Raw genomic sequence first — 24033 nt, forward strand, 5'->3', positions numbered from 1 at the left:
AAACAGAGAAAACCCAAATGTTTATAATCAAGAGAGAAGATAATATTGAACAAATTTCTTTATCTACAACAGTGAAACATGTATGTAAAACTAAAGCCAGAGCACTCTTTTGATCTAAAGAGAAGAAAATCAAGGATATATTGAATTGTTTCCATGGCGAAACAGTTCTATCACCCGGACATGTTTCTTTCAAGTGACGGGGATCTGATGTAGGACATGTAGGAAGTTTTTATTATTATTTTGGGTCTCTTTAATTAGTTAGCATGAGATAGAGTTGGATTAGGAAGAAAATTTATCCTAATTATAGTTAAAGATATTGTTTGAAAATCTATAAATATGGATGTACAGTATGTAGAAAGCAGATCTTTGATGGAATAATAATAATACAGTTTCAGTTTTCCTATGTTTTCCTTGTAGATTCGAGGGTTTTTATCAAAGAAGACGGTGTTCTTCTTCTATCAGGTTGAAGAAGGTGACATTCACCTTTTCCGAATGCTTCCGCCGCGACAATCTTCAAGTCAAAGTTCTTCATAACCTGGCTACGGCGCGAAGCATGTCTCCCTTGGTCACTATGTGATTGCGAGTAATATCCTTAAGAGAGCAGCATCCGCTTAAAGCCATTGTCAACTCGAATTCATCTCGGAGAATTTGGAGGACCTTTCTCACACCAGCTTCGCCTTCGGCAGCCAAAGCGAACACCACTGGCCTTCCAATCTGAGATTCAGATCAGGGTCAAATTTAGTGCCAGATAGATAGGAATGAGGGAGGGAGTGAAGCATCATCAAACATCAGAAAATAAGCTCTTTTAATATGAATAGAGGAGCCCAATAATCAAGACATATTAAACAAATATTTGTGAACCTATACAGTTAAGAGGGTGACAAAAGGAAGACGTGGTCGAAGAGTTCGACTGTTACTTACGAATACACCAGATGCTCCTAGAGCCAATGCTTTGAAGACATCTGTTCCTCGACGAACCCCTCCATCAAGAAACACAGGAACTCGGCCTTGTGCAGCTTTAACAACCTGAAGTAAAGATTTCTTGAGAATCAATAAACTTCTAACCTAGACAAATACACCATATAAGCTTCATGGGTAAAGGGCTTTTTCAGATAAGTCTAAAAATTATTTGGCTATAATCTTATATGTAATGATTTTGAAGTTAAATATATTTGCAAATAATGGTTATACTAGTTTTGACCATTCAAAAAAAAAAAAAGGCTTCCAAAGAGGCCTTAATGCCCCATTTTCAAATTAGGTAAACAAAAATAAGTAAGGTATACTTGTTAGATTAAAGCCTTGGTAAAAAAGTTATATAGTACTATGATTGAGCTTGAGGGAAGTACTAGCAGTTTATGAGAAACCAGAGAGTAGCTAAACTATCCAAAAAGGCTAGTCCTGATACTAGTTATATTGCCAGATAAAGGAAAAAGTATACACTATGCAATCTAATTAGAAGGATATTTACCTCTTCCAGACAGCTGATAGTTGCTGGAACATAATCAAGCTGTCGTGCTCCATGATTGGACACGATGATACCAGCTGCTCCGGCTTGTATCGCTATTCTAGCTGCACGGTCAGTATAGGACAAAGGTTATGTCATAGAAGATCGTTGAGAAGCTTATCTATTAGACCAAAGTAATTCAATTAAACATATAAATTCTTACTATCCTCAGCTGTCACAACACCCTTCAGCAGGATTGGTAGTTTCGTTATTGACTGCAGCCACTTCACATCCTGTCCAAACCCCAAAAGAATCCATCTCAGAAGGATGTTCATGTCATCTCTGTTCCCAGCTGTTATGGCTCGTGTTTAAAATTCAAACCACCACTTGATATGGGATATTTCTTTTTTGTTTTTATTAACATATAATATTTACATAAACTTGGTAGATTAATTCAATTTTGTCAAAATGAAATGTAGATCGCCTTACATTTGTTCCAAATGACTGCAAATAAGGATTTTATTAAATTCCAAAAATATCCGAGAATACAAAGTGGGGGGACAAGATGTCCCCAAACCATCGGGGTTGCGATTTTATACACGATTTTATTTAAGTACCATCCTCTATTATTATGTATCTCCTGATCTGTATCAGAAAGTGCTTGGAAACTCAGGATCAGATGAGAACTTGGATGGATATAAGGGATTTGACTAGGGCAATTCAATGATTTACACAGTATGCATTAACTTGGGTGAGAAAAAGGAGTTTTGACTTTTGATTGACTTGGTAGGGAAAACTCAAGCCTCAAATGACAATTCAGCCAAGGTAAAACAAAGTTGAGTCAGGTGAGTCGATGATTTTTATCAAATCTCTATTTTCAGAGTAAAAAAATTTTGTTGTCTGAATAACAAACAAGTTTTACAGTGCCTGATGGACAATGCGTTTCCATGTTTTAAATCGTTGTGGAAAAAGCATGATGCTGATGCTGTTTGGAAGTAAGAAATCTCTGAATTGGGAGGTACTTCATAAGTTGTAAACTTTCAAAGATGACGTAAACCATCTTATATTTTGTAATCTATGATGACAATGGTTCCTGAGAGTACAAAACATCGACCAGTGTGCCTCCCAAAAGTTGAGGGCAGCCTGGGACTTGGAAATCTAGTAAAAAAAATAAAGCTTTAATGGGGAAGTGGCTCTAGCGCTTTGGAAAAGAGAGAGATGCTCTTTTAAGGAAGACTATTTCTAGCAAATATGAGGAGTCCAAGGAGGGGCGGCTGGTGGGTAGAATAAGTAGAGGTCAAGTCTCGGGAGCAAGAAATCAATTTCTATGGGGCCTAATGATTTTAATCAAGAGATTAGGTTTAGGGTGGCGGGTTGGGAAGGGAGTGGGATTTTGGAGTGACATATGGTTAGGGGTCTGTCCTTTGTCCCATGCTTTCGCCAGCCTCTGTAGGTTTGCTTCCAATAAAAAATGCAACAGTATTTGAATCCCATAAATGAGTGGGGGTTAGAATAGATTGGGACATTACCTTCAATAGGAATCTTAGAGGCCTTTATATTGATTGTTTTATTAACCATCTCTCTACATTGGAAGATTGTTTCATTTCTCAGGCTAAACAGAATCGATGGATTTGGACCCCGTACCCGAGAGGTTCCTTCTTGGTCAAGTCGTTTTCTAGGTTCCTTGGCCGCCCTTTGGCTGCTTCCTTTCCCTAGAATAAGGTTTGGAACCCTTTGGTGCCTACAAACATCCAAGCCTTTTTGTTGGACGGTGGTATGGAACAAAATCAACACGTTGGACAGAATCAAGAAACGAGGCATTAACATGCCGAACATGTGCATTCTATGCTTGATGGAAGAAGAGTCTTGCAACCACATATTGATACATTGTAGAGAATCCTACAAGATTTGGATCCAAGTTTATGAATGGTTTGGCTACCAATATGTGGGATCGCACTCAATCAAAAACCTCCTCCTGTTAAGTTGGAAGATTGTTGGTTTAGGCTCTATATAAAAGATTCTTTGGTGCCTCATCCCTTTTCAATAATGAGGGAGATTTTTTATTTTATTTTTAAATAATGTGGGAGATCTGGCAAGAAAGAAACACTCAAATTTTTTAGGATGAGTGTATTTCCTCCTACCTTCTAGCTTAGAAGATCAAATACAATGTGGTTACATGGGCTAGTCCTCATCAAGATTTTTAGGATTACTCTTGTTGGACTTGAAATTTTATAATAGGGAATGTAATAAAATCCCTTAGTAAATCAAGAAGAGAGAAAAGACGGGTGACTACACGTTAATTTATTCCCTAAAGTGAAAAAGGATAAGTATAAATTCAAAATACTTTAATAAAGAGAAAAAAAAGGGAGCCTACGACTAAGGGAAGAGAAACCCCTAAACTTTAGGGAATAAAGTAACTTTCGCGAAGGAAGAAATGAGTAGTTCACTTTTTTTTTTTAAAAAGGTACGTAACTCCCCACAAAAGGGGAACTGGAGATCGTGAAGTTGAGGGATAAGGGGTGAGGTGGCAGTTGCCAACCACTTCAAGAGAGTCCTATAAATAGATATCCGATCTTTGAGAAAAGGGATCGCATCCTTTAGAGGAAAAATGTTACGAAAAGGAAGAGCAAGAAGAAGGAAGCAGAGAAAGAAAAGAAAGGTAAAGATTTCCAGAACTAACAGTTCTCTTTCCATTTTTGCAGACTTCATCTAAAAATGAGAGAAGTCCTTTTGAGTCTCTTCCAGGAGACTCAAAAGGTGAAGAAGACCTTTCTCTACCGGGTCCGGGGAGAAAGATGATAAAGAAACTCGAAGACCTTTCTCTACCGGGGTCCTTCCTCTACTAGGATTCTGGGAGGAAGGTGATAAAAAACTCATCTCGTCTAGGAAGCTAAAAAAGCAAAGAAGACCTTTCTCTACCGGGTCAGGAGAGAAAGATGAAAAGAAAGAAAATCTTTTAAGTCTCTTCCAAAAGGCTCAAAAGATGACAGAGGACCTTTCTCTACCAGGATCAGGGAGAAAGATGACAGAAGACCTTTCTCTGTCGGGATTCCTGGAGAAAGATGAAATGACTCAAGGGAGTTCCTCTCCAGGAGGGCTCTCTTACAAAAGAGTCTAAATTAAAAATTTACCTTTCTCTTTCGAGATCCAGGAGAAAGATGAAATGACTCAAGGGAGTTCCTCTTCCAGAGGACTCTCTTACAAAAGAGTCTAAATAAAATCATCGGAGATGACTCAAAGGTTTCTCTCTTCCTGGAGAATCTTATACAAAAGAGTCAATAACTCAAAAACAAAAATCATCAGTCAAATTCTCTCTCCAGGACATTTTTTGGGATGATAATCAAAAGTTGTATTTAGATAGGGAACCTCTTGATGGATAATCAGAGGTGTTTTCTTCTTCAAGAAAAGTAATTAACGGCCGATAGAACCGGAAGTGTACGATCCCTACCAAAATTAATAAAACCTCTTCTCGCAAGAGGGAAATTTGATCCTAATTTGTTTTGTGTGTGTGATTCTCTTTTTTCATGCATGCGAAATTTGTTGCGAACAACTCTGTTGAGTGCATTATTAGGTCAATGTTGATATAGTTGCTCCCTTGGCAACTCCGGCAAAGTAGGAATTGGGGATGTGTCAGAGATTGCAACGGTGTCATCAAACTTGTGTTTTCAGGTCCTATTGGATTAACAGACTCCACGGAGGCCAAGGTTCAGGCTATCCAACTTGGCATGAGCATATTTAGGGAGAAGATGGAAGGTAAAATAGAGGTGGAGGTGTTTCATATAATGTTATTTCTTGGATTCAAGGTAAGAGTGTAGGTCCTTGGAAATTAGTTAAGTTTTTGGATGAAATTTCTACAAGTACGATGATAGATTTATTTCTTCTATCCATAATCCTAGAAGTGCCAACGATCTTGCAGATCGATTGGCCAAATCAGCGGTCTTGTGGGATTCCTTGTACATTGGGCAATCTTTGCCCGCTGACTTGCACTAGTAATCTTTTCTCTCTCTTAATATAGTTATCTTTTGCAAATAAATAAATATATATATATATATATATATATATATATATATATATATATAGTCTCATCCATGGCTAAAAAGAGATCCAGGTTCACAAGGGAATTGCCCAACTCTACCATGACACCCAGCCGTAGAAAGTAATGGAACATATTCAGAAAAGAATTGCATTAAATTGGCCTTAAATCCGCAGGTTCAGATAATTCTCCTGATGAATCTATTAACTGAATTGGATACTAACAAGGTCACTATAGAAGTACAAAAAGATAAAAAGATAATAATTGGTCTAAAGTACATTAAATTAAGTTTTGAATTTCTTTTTAGATATATATTTATACTAAATTTAAACATGAGTAGAAAAATATACTAAATTATACTAAATTCACGAGGTGGCTTAACTAATGAATTTTCTTGCCAAACTAGTCGAGTCTGTGTAAGATCTTTCAAACCTTGAGCCCATGAAGCATACCTTCCAGCTTAGAGATTGATCGATTTGTGTAGCAAAATATGAGGCCAGTCCAGACTCATTTGTCTGCATCACATAAAAAAAGCATATTGAAAGCAATACGACACGACAATTCAGTTATTCACCAAGTCTATTCGTTACTGACCGGATCCATTTTGCCAAAGTCCAATCCCTCCAAGTTCTTCAGTGTCAAATGTGGAGGTAAACTAAATCTGAAATTTAATCCATTAAGAGAAAGTTTGGAGATGCATGAATCAAACATTTGTGCCAGTAAGAACACACCTGTTTTTAATATCAGCTTCCCTACGGCCAAGCAATGGAGTATCGACTGTGAGGGCAATCGCCTTAAAGCCAGCATTTTCAGCTCTTCTAACAAGCTGGGTAACTATATTCCTATCCTTGATGACCTAAAAGGAAGAACATTCTTTGATGAAAGGGGAAATGATGTGCACAAGTAGTATATACATGCATGGAAATTTTCATTTTGAACCCATATCACACACACTGAGTAGAAAGGAGAAACAAAATGAGATCAAACACTTACGTAGAGCTGGAAAAACCAAATGCCAGGACCTGTCGAGGCAACCTCTTCGATGCTAGAGGTAGCCATTGATGACAATGTCTGTAATAACCATGTATGAATGAATAAGAAACATAATTCATTGCATGTAATAATCACCCATGAAGAGAAGAACAGCAATCCATGTTGGATTTTAGTGATTAATGACTAGACCTGTTGAGATTTGTAAACAAAATTTATGGTGGGAGTCAGATAGAACATGAAAACATTACTCAAAAAAGTAAGTTATTGATGAATATTAAGAATCATATAAATGGCAAGAATTGGATCATAAATATTTCCATATATAGTGCTTAGATAGCTCATTACGGTGGCAAATATTATAAGTCTATCTCTAGTGTAGGTTTCTTGACCATCCAGGACACTTACAGCTAAAAGAATATCAGTGCAACATTGTACATATTTCCATCCATTATGACAGTCTTGTTTCATCCCAGTGGGGGCACCACAAAAGTTGATTATAACCTTCATAGTGGACACTGTCCATTTAATTTAGATGTTCCAGTAACACTGTACCAGGTTTTATGTGGTATATATGTCAGACGATCCCTTAGGAAACTGCCCATGAGTACACTTGCTTGAGTCAATTTTAACCCTTTAGTAGAATACTGTGGACAATTTCAAAGTTAAGTTAGCATATTGTTAAAGATAGCCCTGTCTTGCAGGCAAAAATGTTGTGGTTATCTGACAGATAGGGGATGAATGTTTGTTTACTATCTCTAGATAAGAGGCAAAGACTATTCCCATTCCACAGGCTTGACGGATAGAGATAATAATTAGACAAGAAGAAGGAAAGTAAAAAAACTAAGAGATGAGATGACACACCATAATTGTGCCTGCTGCTGACGCGGCTCTTGCTGTTGCATACTCCCCTGTAGCGTGAAATTAGAGCTTCAGTTTTGACATCCAACTCATATTTTCTTTTCAATAAATCAAATATTTGTAGAACTTGCCAAGTGGACTCGAAGTTTAGGAGTCCAAATGAATTTTAAATTTTTAGGTCTTCGTTCAACCATGATAAGAACAAGGTTAAAGTAAAAGGCTTACCTTCTGGGTGAGCCATTTTCTGCATAGCAGTTGCAGCAATCATAATGGGCATCGATATCTTATGACCCAAGACAGTGGTGGCCAAGTCTATGTGGGTTACATCAATGAGTATTCGAGGCCGAAACCTATTTCACAATAGGGAAAAAAACATGTACTGAAAGATTTAATCATAGGACAACTGCAATATGAACAAGAAGTCCTAGGGGCAAATTAAAAATGCTTGGAAAAGTTATCTTTACCATTCTCCGTATCATTTGATAGACCTAAAGCATGAAAAAGAGGATTTCATATGATTCCAAGTTTTATTAATGAACCCCATGTGTTTGAAAAATGGATACATCAAGATTCTATCAATATTTTACTTGCATTTTTGTTATTCTATCAAGAGAAAATACAAGATTTTTTTTTATCCATGAGCCCATATGTTTGAAAAATAGAAAAATAAGATTCTATCAATAAGTTACTTTCAGTTTTGCTACTCTATCTATTGGGGGTAAAATTCGCCACCGGAAGTGAACACTTGGCACCAATCAGGATAGGACACATGCCACCAATCAAGAGTGGACACATGGCAGGCATCTAACCAATGTCAAGTAAGGACTCAGATCTTTCCGATGAATAGAGGTACAATCTCCAAAGTATGGGACTTTAACCATTTTAGCATTCAGTCAGTTCCAGGGTTCATTTTAGCATTCAGTCAGTTCCAGGGTTCTCGTCAGAGAGCTCATATTACTGTTGTCAGTTCTGACTTGAGCATCGGAGAGCCCCTCTGGAGTCCAAACTCCGGGTGGTTTTCTACTGTTTGCCCGTGAGCTCAGGTCACCACCCTAGGCCTACTTCCAAGTGGGACCCATTCAACCTTATGTCAGATATCAGCGGCAACATTATCAATAGAAAATACAGAAGTAGGGTAAAATAGAGATAAATAGAAAACTGACAGAATCCTTGAAAAAGCATTTATGTTCTCCTTGAGAGTCCATTGGTCCTCTGCACCTGATGCAAAGTAATCATACACCATCTTTGGGAGCTTTTCCTTTGCAATGGCCTCATACTCTGTAACATTGGTTATCTCCATATTCACAAGTAACTATTTGCTCTCCCAGACAATCTACACAATCAGTTTCAGAATCACACAAATCAAATTCTTCTCAAACACCCTAAGACAGAAAAAAGAATTCAATCTCAGTTCAAAATCTTCTAAAGCATAATAACCAAAAAATCCATTTTAAAATCAAATCTTGCTCAACCATTCCCAAAAAATAAAAATAAAACTTTTTCTCAAACAGAAACACACAATATATGATCAAATTCTTCATTAAACCCAGCAGGAGCAAAAGATAAATAGAGTCTCAGATCAAAGTCTAAATCATAAAAAAGAAAGAAAAAGCCCAGATCAAATTTCTGATAAATTTTGCTTGCACAAGAACAGAAATATACCGTGCGGTTCAAGTTCTACTAAAACAGCACATTGAAAAGCACACATGCTAACATCGAAAATCAGCTTAAATAGTTAAATAGACATAAAATAAAACACAACCAATTTGTCTCGTGTAAAATTGGAAGACAAATCAAAACGGAACTTCTTTGTTGAAAATAAAGATGAAAGTGAAAATGACCGACGATTTGGTCATTTTCATACTGTTTTTAGTCTTTGGTGAGGATTCTAAGAAGAAAAAGAAAAGGACAAAAGAAAGAAGAGAGTGCTAGAGTGAAGGGCGCCCTTCGAAAAAAAAAAACCAGCTGCAAGGCGCCTGCACGTGGGTGAGATGGTCCAACCAGGGCACTCTTGCATCTGGGTTTTTGCAACAACAGCCTTCAGTTTAGCATTCTTTGAAACAATCCAATACTATGGCACAAAATCGAGAGAGTAAAATTGAAGCTCCTTATAAAGGGATTTACTAGCATCCATAGCAGAAGGCATTTCGCGGATGGCCTTTTGCATGTGAGGGCAGCTGTTATGGACGTAGATCGGAATTCTATGGTTCAGTGAAACTGGCGAATGAAAGGGAAAGAAAAACAAGAGAGGAGAGAGAGAGAGAGAGAAAAAGATATTTCCTTCCTTATTCTTCATTCGTAATGACCACTTGTCACTAATGGTTTTGTACACTTGGCATCCAATCGTAACAAACATCATACTCTCTCTTTTAACACACAAAAAGACAAAATGTAGAATTGTAACAAATGGATTTAACAACCACTAACTAATCATCCTCTGCTTATTCCTTATTACTGCTATAACCACTAACTAATCATCCCCTGCTTATTCCTTATTACTGATATAATCCTCCATCCACGCAGGTTTATTCCTCATCCTACGCTCTCTGTTTCTTTCCTCATGCTTTTGTTGATTACTGATGGGGTCCGGACTCAGCACTGATGGGTCCGAACTCAGCACTGATGAGGTCCGAACTCAGCAACCAACTGGCTGTTGACACGTGGCCCTCACAGGGACCGTTGCAAAGCCAACACCTGTCCCTGCTAGGTGTGACACCTGGACCAATCAGGGACTTCCACCTACCCTTCCTAGGTATGAGACCTGGTCCATACAGAGGCCACCACCTGTCCTGGACAGGTGGCTCAGAACTACCACCTGTCCTCGACAGGTGGCTCAGAATCACTATAAATAGCCTTCACTTGTGCTAAGGTGAGGGATCTGAAAATCAAAACCCTAAGCTTTTGCTCTGACATTGCTCTGCACTCCTGCTCATACTGACTTGAGTGTCGAAGCGCCCGTTCGGAGCACCACTCCGGGTTGGTCTTTTGACCCTTTGTCTTCTTGTCTGTGCTCTTGTGCAGCGCAGGACTCCATCAGCCCTTCAGGCCCAGATCAGCCCTTCAGGCCCAGATCAGCCTGAAGCCCTTCAGGCACAGATCAGCCTTTCCGGCCCTACCATAACCTGTTACCAATTTTAGACCTAACAGATTTGGCGCCATCCGTGGGACCCCGCAACAAAAAGCTGTTCGGAACCTCACTTAAGCAATGGTAGGAAAAAACGGAAAGCATGTGCCAACCTCCCGGACGACCCGGGCTACAGCCCCCCGCGAAGGAAGAAGCGAGTGATTGGCCTCGCAGATAGAGGTCGGGGCGCCAGGGGAGCGCAGTCCGACTCGCTCGGACCGTTCAGACCCTACCCCGACCCCGAGGGAGATGCGGGCCCTTTTCCAAGAAATGACTGCTGTGATTGCGCAGTTCAGGAATCCGGCCACCGCACTCTAGCAGCACCCAGCCGAGGCCTCTCAGCCCGCCCAGAGGAGGGGAAGCTCCCGCAGAGAGCACACGCCTCCGCCCCGGGAGCAGACTCGTCACTCTACAAGACGAGATCACCTCTCCCGGGACAAGCATGTGCGCCCCGAGCCTCGCCTACATCACCGGTCACGATCTCCCTCCGTACAAAGGCATGGCAGCAAGAGAGACGCCACGCACGGAGAGGGATCGCGGCACCGGCGAAGGAGTCCGGCCAGTCAGTCCGGATCGGCTATGAGCCCGCCAGCAAGGAGAGAGAGGCCCGTCCACCGGGCTGAGGAAAGAGAGGACCCGGTGTTGCGAAGGATCCAGCAGATCGACCACCAGATCGAAGAGCTCACCAGAGAGCAGGGCCGACCTGCCTCCCGGATCTTCACAAGTGCTCAACCATTTTCGGACAGAGTGCTCAGCGCAGAGGCCCCTGCGGGCTGGAAGATGCCGCAGATTCCGCAGTATGACGGGACCACCGACCCCGTGGACCACCTGGAGACTTTCAGGACCACAATGCTCCTCCACGAGGCGTCGGATGGATTCCTTTGCCGGGCGTTCCCCACCACGTTGACCGGAGCAGCGCGGGACTGGTACTCGCGGCTTAAACCCAGGTCAGTGGACAATTTTGATGATTTTGGGGATGACCTGGCCCGCCATTTCATGAGCAGCAGAAGACCCAGGAAGACGACCGCTTCGCTGATGGCCCTCAGGTAGGGAGATGATGAGGCCTTGAAAGTGTTCGTCGGTCGCTTTAACAGGGAAGCTCTTCAGGTTCCCAACCTGGATCCCTCCGCGGCCACGAACGCCCTTCTGGCCGGCGTTCGATCAACTGACTTCAGACGAGCAGTGGCCCGGCGCAATCCGCAGTCCCTCGCAGACCTGATGGCCGGGGCGGAGGAGTACATCTCGGTGGAGGAAACTCTCGCCGCCCTGGACTCTGCTAGCAAGAGAAGGCCTGAGGAGAAGAACCCTACCAAGTAGCGTAGGGATGATAAATCTCAGAAGAAGGAGAGAAGCCCCCACCCGAGAGAGCATTACACGCGGCTGACCGCGTCCAGAGCACGTATCCTGGCAGCCATTCGGGAAGAGGATTTCATCCGGTGGCCGGAGAGGCAGACCTCGTCGGCGAAAAGAAACATGTCCCAGTACTGCAGGTTCCACAAGGATCACGGTCACGACACCAATGCGTGCCTTCATTTGAAGGAGGAGATCGAGCAGTTGATCAGCAGAGGGTACCTCGGAAGGTATTTAAAAAATGATGACAACAGAAGAGAACGCAAGGACAAGCCGAGGCCCAGAGGCAGAAGCCCCCGGGGCGCTCAACCTCTGGGCGACCACATCCAAGCTCCTGCCCTGGCCAGCCCCCCTCCTCAGGTACCTCAACCTCAACCTCATGGTGTTATTGGTACCATTTCAGGAGGGCCGACCGCAGGAGGAACCTCTTCATCAGCCCGCAGGACTTATGCCCGGCAGGTCAACGCCGTCCATACCTGCAGCAATAAGGCCAGGCTAGAGAACGTGATATCCTTTTCAGATGCAGATCTCGACGGCCTGATCCTCCCGCATGATGATGCCCTGGTCATCACCATGCTGGTGGCGAACTGGGAAATGAAGAAGATCTTGGTCGACAACGGGAGCTCCGCAGACATCCTCTATTATCACGCCTTCGAGCGGATGCTGATCGGAACTGACCGTCTGAAGCCGGCCAACTCTGATCTGTTCGGGTTCTCCGGAGAAGTTGTCAAAGTTGAAGGGCAGATCGAGCTTCCAGTTCTTATCGGGGAGCCGCCCTTCCAGTCCTTCGCCATGGTGAACTTCTTGGTGGTAAGGACCAAGTCGGCCTACAATGCGATCCTGGGACGCCCCGGCCAGAATCTCCTCCGAGCTGTTCCCTCCGCCTATCATCAGAAGATGAAGTTTACTACACCAGGAGGCATAGGGGAAATCAGAGGGGATCAGCCCCAGTCGAGGCGGTGCTATGCAGCGGCACTGAAAGGGAAGAATGCGTCCGAGTCTCTGCCAATCGAACTGTTTGATCTAAGGGATGAAGCCCAGATCCCTTTCTACAGCGATGACGACCAGAGGCTTGTCCGGATCGGCTCTGCCTTGTCAGAGGCCGCGCAGCAGAATCTTGTTGAGTTCCTCAGAGCCAATGCTTGAAGGCCTGTAAAGAATCTCTGTAATGAAATTTCAAAAAGAAATAAAGTGGAGTTGTCACTAAACTGTGTCCCTCACTTTTGAGTCACTAATATATGCCAGCTCCTCCAATCAAACTCTAAGTGTTTGCAGACTTAGCTCTCAGCCTAAGTGTTTGCAGACTTAGAGAGCAGCAGTGGTGCAGAGGTTCACTCCGGCCGGTCCGCAATGGCTTGGAGGTCAGTTCCAGCCAAGGGCCCCCCGAGTGTAGAACCTGTTTGCAGAGACTCAGCAGCGGTACAGAGGTTCACTCCGGCCGGTCCGCAATGGCTTGGAGGTCAGTTCCAGCCAAGGGCCCCCCCGAGTGTAGAACCTGTTTGCAGCGCGGACTCAGCAGCGGTGCAGAGGTTCACTCTGGCCGGTCCGCAATGGCTTGGAGGTCAGTTCCAGCCAAGGGCCCCCCGAGTGTAGAACCTGTTTGCAGCGCGGACTCAGCAGCGGTGCAGAGGTTCACTCCGGCCGGTCCGCAATGGCTTGGAGGTCAGTTCCAGCCAAGGGCCCCCCCGAGTGTAGAACCTGTTTGCAGCGCGGACTCAGCAGCGGTGCAGAGGTTCACTCCGGCCGGTCCGCAATGGCTTGGAGGTCAGTTCCAGCCAAGGGCCCCCCGAGTGTAGAACCTGTTTGCAGCGCAGACTCAGCAGCGGTGCAGAGGTTCACTCCGGCCGGTCCGCAATGGCTTGGAGGTCAGTTCCAGCCACGGGCCCCCCGAGTGTAGAACCTGTCTGCAGACTTAGACCTCTGCAGCCCAGCGGTGGTACACTCCGGCACGTCCACAATGGCTTGGAGATCAGTTCCAACCAAGGACCCGCCCCAGTGGAAACCCACCTTGAAGATTCTAAGTGTTTGCAGACTTAGCTCTCAGTCTAAGTGTTTGCAGACTTAGACCTCCTCAGCTCAGCTCTAAGTGTTTGCAGTGTTTGCAGACTTAGACCTCTGTAGCTCAGCGGTGGTACACTCCGGCACGTCCGCAATGGCTTGGAGACCAGTTCCGGCCAAGGACACCCAGTGAAAAACCACCTTATAAAGCCCAAGTTCTGAAGACTTGGATCCAAGCAGTGGTTCACTCCGGTCCTTCCCGAAATGGCTTGGAACCCAATTCCGGCCAGGGACCACCCGTGGAAAACCACCTGAAATCCGAGTTCAGAAAAATGGGATCCTGCATTGGTGGTTCACCTCGGTTCGCCTCTAAATGGCTGTGAGCTAACTCCCGGCCAGGAGAGTACGGGGGCCAAAAACCACCCACAATGAAATCCAAGTTCTTAAACTGGGGTTAAGGAGCCGCTTGGTTCACTCCGGTCCAATACTATGGCCGGACAGGATATTTTTCCTGGTCATCTTGGACCGACCAGAAAATGAGGTCTCAGGCCGACCAGGAAATGAGGTCATCTCAGGCCGACCAGAAACTGAGGTCATCACAGGCCGACCAGAAAATGAGGTCATCTCAGGCCGACCAGAAAATGAGGTCTCAGGCCGACCAGAAAATGAGGTCATCTCAGGCCGACCAGAAAATGAGGTCATCACAGGCCGACCAGAAAATGAGGTCATCTCAGGCCGACCAGGAAATGAGGTCATCTCAGGCCGACCAGAAAATGAGGTCATCTCAGGCCGACCAGAAAATCTGGTCATCTGTAGAAGACAAAAGACCTGTCCGGCCTGGCCGTCCAACGTCTTCGCCGAAGCCGGACAGGATATGGCGCAACCGCTACGCGACAAAAGACCTGCCCGGCCTAGCCGCCCAGAAGGCTTAGCCGGACAGGATATGACGCGTTCGCCAGAAGACAAAAGACCTGTCCGACCTGGCCGTCCAACGTCTTCGCCGAAGCCGGACAGGATATGGCGCAACCGCTACGCGACAAAAGACCTACCCGGCCTAGCCGCCCAGAAGGCTTAGCCGGACAGGATATGACGCGTTCTGTAGAAGACAAAAGACCTGTCCGGCCTGGCCGTCCAACGTCTTCGCCGAAGCCGGACAGGATATGGCGCAACCGCTACGCGACAAAAGACCTGCCCGGCCTAGCCGTCCAGAAGGCTTAGCCGGACAGGATATGACGCGTTCGCCAGAAGACAAAAGACCTGTCCGGCCTGGCCGTCCAACGTCTTCGCCGAAGCCGGACAGGATATGGCGCAACCGCTACGCGACAAAAGACCTGCCCGGCCTAGCCGTCCAGAAGGCTTAGCCGGACAGGATAAGACGCGTTCGCCAGAAGACAAAAGACCTGTCCGGCCTGGCCGTCCAACGTCTTCGCCGAAGCCGGACAGGATATGGCGCAACCGCTACGCGACAAAAGACCTGCCCGGCCTAGCCGTTCAGAAGGCTTAGCCGGACAGGATATGACGCGTTCGCCAGAAGACAAAAGACCTGTCCGGCCTGGCCGTCCAACGTCTTCGCCGAAGCCGGACAGGATATGGCGCAACCGCTACGCGACAAAAGACCTGCCCAGCCTAGCCGCCCAGAAGGCTTAGCCGGACAGGATATGACGCGTTCGCTAGAAGACAAAATTCTGCCCGGCCGAGCCGCCCAGAAGGGCTCGGCCGGACAGACCTCCAGTGCAACTTCTGCCCGGCCGAGCCGCCCAGAAGGGCTCGGCCGGACAGACCTCCAGTGCAAATTCTGCCCGGCCTAGCCGCCCAGAAGGCTTAGCCGAAGCCGGACAGGATACGGCGCACTCACTAGGCGACAGAGGACCTGTCCTGCCTAGCCGCCCCCGTCCAGGAGATCTGCCCGGACACGACGCTCAGGAAGTTTGGTCGGCCAGACTTCTGGTTCAAATTTCGGTCGGACTGGATTGCACAAGGGCTCCTGCCCGGCCGTGCTCCTTCAGACCAGGCCGCCCAGAGGCCCCTGGCCGCCGCGGTTTTTTCTGGCCCCTGCCTGAGGCCTGCCTCAGCTGCCCAGAGGCCTTAAGGCCGGCCAGATGCTGTTTTAACCCCTTTTTGCTTCCCCTAGCCGCTATCACGACTCGGAGAACCAGGGGGCAACTGATGGGGTCCGGACTCAGCACTGATGGGTCCGAACTCAGCACTGATGAGGTCCGAACTCAGCAACCAACTGGCTGTTGACACGTGGCCTTCACAGGGACCGTTGCAAAGCCAACACCTGTCCCTGCTAGGTGTGACACCTGGACCAATCAGGGACTTCCACCTACCCTTCCTAGGTATGAGACGTGGTCCATACAGAGGCCACCACCTGTCCTGGACAGGTGGCTCAGAACTACCACCTGTCCTCTACAGGTGGCTCAGAATCACTATAAATAGCCTTCACTTGTGCTAAGGTGAGGGATCTGAAAATCAAAACCCTAAGCTTTTGCTCTGACATTGCTTTGCACTCCTGCTCATACTGACTTGAGTGTCGAAGCGCCCGTCCGGAGCACCACTCCGGGTTGGTCTTTTGACCCTTTGTCTTCTTGTCTGTGCTCTTGTGCAGCGCAGGACTCCATCAGCCCTTCAGGCCCAGATCAGCCCTTCAGGCCCAGATCAGCCCTTCAGGCACAGATCAGCCCTTCAGGCCCAGATCAGCCCTTCAGGCCCTACCATAACCTGTTACCAATTTTAGACCTAACAATTACCCAAATCCTCTTCAATGCAATCAGCCTCCACCTATTCCGTGTCTTGGTTTGACTCTTGCTCAGTTGTTGCTTGTTTGCTATCATTGCCCATCCCTTGAAAATTAACCTTGTCCTCAAGGTTTAAGTGCGGATACTCCAACTGTAGGTCCGTCAAATTTTCCCAAGATGTGTCCTTTGGTAGAAGCCTACTCCATTGGACAAGTACTTGGGTCACTGATTTATCTTGCTGGAGCACAGTTCTTGCTCCCAAAATGGCTAAAGGAGAAATGCGTAGTTGATTGTTAACACTTTGAGCAGGTAAATTGCAAGGTGATTGTGGTGTTGGCCCATGAAAATGTTTAAGCTGGGAAATGTGAAAAACAGGGTGAATTTGGCTTCCTTCCAGCAATTTCAACTTGTAAGCAACCTTTCCCACTTTGGCAATAATCTCGTAAGGCCCATCGAATCTCTTACTCAATTTCTGAGATGATCTATTAGCAACAGATTGTTGTTGGTAAGGTTGGAGTTTGAGTAAAACCCAGGTGCCTGCATCCAATTGTTTGTCCATGCGCTTTTGATCCGCTGTGCATTTCATTCTAGATTTGGCTTGAGCCAAATTAGTCTTGAGTCGAACCAAAATAGCATCTCGTTGCCTCAATTATATATCAACTGCTTCAATGTGAGATGAGCTTGGAATATATGTTGGTAATGTTGGAGGTGGTCTTCCATACAACACTTCAAAGGGGTCATTGTATGGCAGTGTGGAATGAAATGTTGTAAGAGTATTCAGCCCATAACAAATAAGCATGCAATGCTCCGGGTTGTCTTGTGAGAAAGCTCTTAAATATTTCTCAACACATCGGTTTAAGACTTCGGATTGTCCATCCGTTTAGGGGTGATATGTTGCGGAAATGTCTAAAGAGGTTCCGCTCAATTTGAAAAATTCTGACTAGAACTTATTGATGAAGATGTGCTCTCTGTCAAATACAATGGACTCTGGCATTCCATGGAGATTAACCACCATCTCTGTGAAGAGTTTAGCCACCTTGACAGCGTTGAAACTTGTTGGTAGAGCCCCTATATGTATTTGGAAAACCAGTCAATGACTGCTAGTATCGTAGTGAACCCATTAGAAAGAGGCAATCTAGTAATGATTGTTATATCCTCCCAGATCCTGTTAGGTATGGGTAAACGTTGTCACAATCCCAGCGGTGGAGTAGTGGAATATTTGCTTTGCTGGCATATGAGACAATCTTTCACAAATTGTTTAACATCAGCTCACATTTTGAACTAGAAAAAACTGGCAGAGATTTTCTTAATCGTTCATAGTACCCCCAGAATGACATCCCTGAGCTGTACTGTGAAATTCATATATTATTTGGGATCGTAATGGAGAATTAGAGCCCATGAATAATATGTGGTTATGGAAGATGAGCCCATTCCGCCTCGTGAAGTTGGAAGTAGCAATTCCTTTGCCAATTTGATCATGTATCTAGAGTAATTCAAGGTCGGTAACATTCTCTCGTCTGCGCAGAAATGTCGAAGACTGGCTTAGATCCTGCCAATTGCATCTGGCAGGAAGAAACTGTGGTTAAGATAGGAAGGGTTTCCTCGAATCTCGATAAAGTATCAACGGCCTGGTTTTCTTTGCCTGCCTTATACACAATGGTGTAGTTGTATCCTAACAACTTGCAAAGATATTGTTGTTGCTCTGGAGTCTGTATGACTTGTGCCATCAAATTCTTCAAGCTTCAATGATCAATATATATATATATATATGAGAGAACATTTCCTACACACTTGTGTAGGTAAGTTACCTACACACTAGCTTAAAATACAGTGGGGGCCCACATTATTTGGGTGATCCAAACAATTCATTTGAATGATCCTCACATAGATAGGGTGTCCACAAAAAATCAGATCCATAGGATCATCCTAACCATTCAAACTATGGAGGCAAAAAATGGACTAATTTGTGAAGGTTTATACACGTCCATTTTACCTCCACAAATCGTAGGGTTGGGATGATCCTATGGATCCGATTTTTTGTGGACACCCTATCTATGTGAGGACCATTCAAATGAATTGTTTGGATCACCCAAACAATGTGGGCCTCCACTGTATTTTAAGCTAGTGTGTAGGTAACTTACCTACACAAGTGTGTAGGAAATGTTCTCTCTATATATATATATATATATATATATATATATATATATAATAAACCTTCTCCCGAGTACGTATTGTCGCCACTTTTTCACTGCTTCCGTGATAACAAACAATTCGTTCACATAAGCTGAAGCTCACATGGCGGGTGACATTTTCTTACTGAAGTAAGCAATTGGGTGCTTGTTTTGCATTAGAACTGCTCCAATTGCAATGCTGGATGCATCTATCTCCAGAATAAAATCTTGTGAAAATTTTGGTAAAGACTACGACTGATCTACGTTATGAGAAGATCATTTATTTACAACAGAATAGTGTACAAAGTCAACAGATCTCAACCAATGCAATAGGATTTATGGCTACACAAACCATTGAGGGTAGTTCTAGATCTAGGCCAAGAGGAACTATTACAGGGAATTTATTGAAACCATTGAATTCAGTAATGCGAGCACTGGAAGCTATGTCATTAATAATTTCAATTTGTCGAAGGCTAATTGAGCTTTGGAAGACCAGTTGAAAGCATCTTTCTTTAAGAAATTGGTAAGAGAAGATGCGATGGTAGCATAATGATGGATGAATCTCCTATAGTAACCTATAAGACCTAGAAACCTCTCAATTGCTTCAGGTTAGTAGGTGGTTCAAGTACAAGATACTATCATTACCGCCTGGACAATTAGACATCCAACCCATAATTGTAACAACCCAATTGCAAGAGTGGAGCTCCACCAATTGAGCTATATCCCCCCAAGCCAAGTGGAGCATGCATGAAGGAGTTAGATGCTTCTTCGATTCTTTTCCCTGGCGCAGCTGGGCCATCCTGGACTTGAACCAGAGACGCCCGTGAAGTAAATCATCGCACCTACGATCCAACCAATTGGGAGAGAATCAATGCCAAGCTTGAATTGCTTGAATTTTGTCAGGATCAGGTTATACACCATCGCCCAAAACCAGATGATCTAACTATTCAATCTGGTGTTCACAAAAATGGCATTTACTCAATTTAACGAATAATTTGTTAGTATGCAAACAATCCAAAACATAGGTTAGGTAATGCACATGATCATCCATAGAGTGACTGTAAACTAAGATGTCATCAAAGAAAACAATGACATACCTACTTAGAAAGGGCTTGAAGATCGTGTTCATGGTGCTTTGAAAGGTTGAGGGGGCGTTAATGAGGCCAAATGGCATGATCGAAACCTCGTAGTGGCCCTCATGGGTTCGAAAAGCAGTCTTAGCACAATCTTTATTTCTCATTCGAATTTGATGGTAACCTAATTGTAAATCCAGTCTAGAGAACACCACTGCTCCATGTAATTCACCCATAAGCTCATCAATGGTCGGTATTGGAAATTTGTCTTTGATTTTAATAGAATTTGGAGCTCTGTAGTCTACACAAAAACGCCACGTGTTGTCTTTTTTCTTTACCAAAAGAACAGGGGAAGAGTAAGGGAAGAGTAAGGGATGTGACTGGGAACAATGATTCTAGTCTTCAACATTTCTTGGACCAATTTCTCAATTTCATTCTTTTAGAAGTGTGGGTATCTATATGTTTAATATGCACCGGGGTTGAACCAGGTAATAAGTGAATCTGATGATCCCTGTCTCTAGGAGGTGGGAGTCCTGTTGGTAGTTAGAACACTTTTGGGAGCTGGTTCAAAACAATGGTTACTGCAACTGGTAAACCCTCAGGAATTTCAATGGATTGGGGTTCGGCCATAGTAGAATTTGCAACTGAATTATCAATGCAGATCTATTGGAAACATGAAGCAATTGAATTTGCCTTGGTCAAACCCTTCAGTTGAGTAGCCTTGAGGGGACAAGGGTTCAATTCTGCCTCGCCAGCAATTTTTACAGGTTTCCCCTGCCAAGTAAATTCCATTGTTGACACCTAGAATAGGCCCCAGTTCTGCTAACCATTGTATGCCCAAAACGACATCCGCTCCTTTGATAGGCAGTATGAATAGATCTAATGGAAACTCATGATTCTGGAAAGCAAGCTTGACATTAACACATTTTTTTTATTGCAAAAGTGATAATCACCATTACCAAAGAGGACTTTGAAGGGTGTAGTAGTCATGATAGGCCAATTCAGTGATTTGGCAACCTTTTCTTTGACAAAGTTATGGGTAGAACCACTGTCTATCAGTACATGAATGGAATTCGTAGCACTTACCCCAGTTACTCGAATTGTACTTGGATTTTGTTGTCCCACCATAGCACGAAAGCTAATTTCGGCTGACTTTTCTACTGTTAACTCTTCAGTATGATCAATTTGGGTATCGTCATTGCCTTCTTCAAAGAGATGCTCTGATTCCTCTTCCGGCGCATCAAGATGATATAATCTTCGTCGACAATCATGTCCGGGGACATATTTCTCATCACAGTAATAGCAAACTTCTTTTTCCCTCTTAAATTTCATTTCATCCTTTGTTAATTGTCTTGTTCTTACTGGAATTTGTTTCAGTGGAGGGGCAGGAAGTGCCTTAACAGGGGGATAGAAGGTGTTGGTAGTATACCAGGTCCTCCTACAGGTTTAGGCCAAGCTAGCTTCCATGATTTCCTCATGTCTTCATATTTTTGTTCATAAATCCGTGCTAAGGAAATTGTTTGTAATAGAGAACTAGGATGTAAAACTAGTAATTCTCTCTTCAGATCTGGTTTAAGCCCGGAAATAAAAAAACTAATAAGAAATGATTCGGAAAGTCCACTGACCTTATTATATAATTCTTCAAATCTGGTTTGATAATCCTCCACTAATGACGTTTGATGAAGTTTCGCTAAGTCTCCTTCGTGGTCCTCATAGAGAGTTGGTCAAAATCGGAGTTGGATAGCGTCAAGGAAGCCCTTCGATGAATGCAAGAGATTGTTTGCTTTGGCCCATTGGATCCAGGAGAGAGCAGGACCTTCGAGGTGAAAAGAAGTAATGGCCATTCGCTGATCTTCAGGTGTGCTGTAATAACTGAAGAATTGTTCGATCTTGAATGCCCATCCGATTGGATCGGTCCCATCAAATTTTGGTACATCCATCGGAATGAATTTGCTAAAATTTGTTTGGAATGGAACTATTCCATCCTCAGAGCTACTAGATGAGTGATCGTCGCCATTGGTTCGCTGTAAATAGGTTGTCTGAGGTTTGATCTTCAACTATTTGATCATGGTCACCAGCTCCTCGTGTTTTTGCGATTGGAGGAGACGCAATTCGTTGAGTTGTTACTGATGTTGTTTGAATTGTTCGTCGATCTTCGATTGAGCTCGTGTGTTGTCCGCCATTGCTTGAATACAGAGTAAAATGGAAGACGAAGACTCGATGAAAGCACCAATGTCATGAACCCAGATCGGAATTCTAAAGTTCACTGAAACTGGCGAATGAAGGGGAAAGAAAAAGAAGAGAGTAGAGAGAGAGAAAAAGATTTTTCATTCGTGATTCTTCATTCGTTGTGACCACTCCTATAAAAGGGCTGTCACTAACGGTTTTATACACCTAGCATCCAATCGTAACAAACATCATACTCTCTTTTAACACACAAAAAGACAAAATGTAGGATTGTAACAAATGCGTTTAACAACCACTAACTAATCATCATCTGCTTATTCCTAATTACTGATATAATCCTCCATCTACGCAGGTTTATTCCTCATCCTGTGCTCTCTGTTTCTTTCCTCATGCTTTTGTTGATTACCCAAATCCTCTTCAATGAGATCGACCTCCACCTCTTCCGTGTCTTGGTTTGACTCTTGCTCAATTGTTGCTTGTTTGTTATAGCAGCCACATGGGTTCACTTTTCAGCAGATTTTGTCTCCATTCATGAGGTATCTGCTCTCACGTGCAATAGGCCATCCGCAAAATGCCTTATGCCATGGATGCTAGCAAATCCCACTTATAAATTCTAGGAAAAGAAGAAATTCTTGAAGTTACGGATTAAATTATAATAAAATCGTGAGTAATGCTAAGGAGACTGAGACTACGACCGAGAAAGGGACAGAAGTTAAAAATAGGCTTTCGCTACAACATCAAAGTGATGAAAGCCTAGCCCTTAAGAATAGGAAAATTTGCAAAAAGTAAAAAAAAAATTGCACACAATGGCACATTGTCATTGTTGGGCTCTCCCTAGATGGCTTATAAATAGTAGAACCCTCACGGCAAAGAGGGCATCCCTTGATCACCTAATCTCCTGATCAACCAATTTATGATTTCAAGTTTTAATGTTATCTTTCCCCTCGACATGCAAGCGGGAGAGCAAAGAGGAATTTCAGCATTTGCATGTTTATCTAGGGGCTGTTCGGATTCGCGGATTTTAGAATCTTCGATTTCCTCAAAATTTTGTGTGGGAGACAAGAGAAGAAGAGAGCGTCTGTTTCGCTTCTCTTTAGAATCTTGGATTTTAAGTAAGAAATCAAGGTTTTAGAAATCTCTAAAACAATTGAGGGTGATTTTCAACAATTGTACTCTAGAGGTAATCCATAGAAGGGAAGCCCTAGTTTGTGTAATTGCAGGAGTGAGACAATGACCAAATTGGTGACTAATAGCCATCGATTCTTCAAATACAAGAAAGATTGCGTAGTAGATTTGGTGCTTCAGGTTAAAGTCTGGCCAAACAAATTGAATTGCAATAGTTGTGAGGGGACCCAAAGTAGGGCCCTATTGAGGGGTTCACTATATCCAACTCCTTTAGGCTTCTAAAGGATAATGAACAAGGCATCACAATTGATGAAAATGAAGAAATGGAAGAAGACCCTCAATCCGAAATGGAAGAAAGAGATCAAATTCAAAGTCTCCAACCCAAGATAGAACCTCATCACAAAAGAAACCCCAAAAAAATGAAAAGTGGCAGGAGGGAAGTAGAAAGAACCATCAGAATTTGCGGAAGAGCCAGAGATACAGGAAGTACAGTCAGAAGATGATAGAAGCTCTTGGTTGTTAGGTGTTTTCAAGATTCTTTGTTTCTTCCTTTCCTTAGATTCTGCTTCTAAGGATAGGTCTTGTTGCTATTTTCTTATGGTTTGTACCTCTATTCTTAGGATAGGGTTAGAGTCTGTGTATGCTGACTGTTTCATCTTTCTCATATAAATAAACCGGTAGGGGTCCCCGCCAAACCCCACGTTACGTATCAAAAAATAAAAAGAAAAGTAGGGCCCTATTATTAGCCATACCAACCATGACCAACCAATTATTATGGTTTAAAAGAAGAATAATGGCCATCAGACTTAGGTACTAGACATCATTCCAATAGAGAAAAACAAACACCCAGATGAGTCGTTAAATTATGAACTATATTCCCTACCAACCAACGAGGCCCAAACATGTTCTTTTGAAAGCTTGGCCCAGTTGAGGCAGTAT

General features: G+C 43.8%; 1 protein-coding gene across 5 annotated transcripts; it reads right to left on the reverse strand.

Moving 5' to 3' along the window:
* Nucleotides 1-279: 279 nt before the first annotated feature.
* On the reverse strand, nt 280-22131 carry LOC143885268 (glycolate oxidase 1-like). Of its 5 annotated transcripts, none has more exons than XM_077389345.1 (12): nt 21408-22131; nt 8492-8661; nt 7554-7678; nt 7332-7378; nt 6471-6548; nt 6209-6333; nt 6072-6138; nt 5930-5992; nt 1668-1737; nt 1469-1569; nt 922-1026; nt 280-714 (listed from the first exon to the last, which is right to left on the reverse strand). In XM_077389345.1, the coding sequence occupies exons 2-12, from the start codon at nt 8626-8628 to the stop codon at nt 529-531; spliced, it is 1104 nt and encodes a 367-aa protein (XP_077245460.1). In that variant the 5' UTR covers nt 8629-8661; nt 21408-22131; the 3' UTR covers nt 280-528. The 5 variants fall into 5 exon arrangements, with proteins under 5 accessions (XP_077245460.1, XP_077245461.1, XP_077245463.1 ...); XM_077389346.1 differs by lacking the exon at nt 21408-22131 and adding an exon at nt 9453-9571; XM_077389348.1 differs by lacking the exon at nt 21408-22131 and adding an exon at nt 9091-9191.
* Between the last annotated feature and the right edge of the window lie 1902 nt (nt 22132-24033).

The sequence above is a fragment of the Tasmannia lanceolata genome, unplaced genomic scaffold (genome assembly GCF_043159265.1).
Source record: "Tasmannia lanceolata isolate RefF3 unplaced genomic scaffold, GAP_Taslan_0.1 ptg000008l, whole genome shotgun sequence".
Taxonomy (NCBI): Eukaryota; Viridiplantae; Streptophyta; class Magnoliopsida; order Canellales; family Winteraceae; genus Tasmannia; species Tasmannia lanceolata.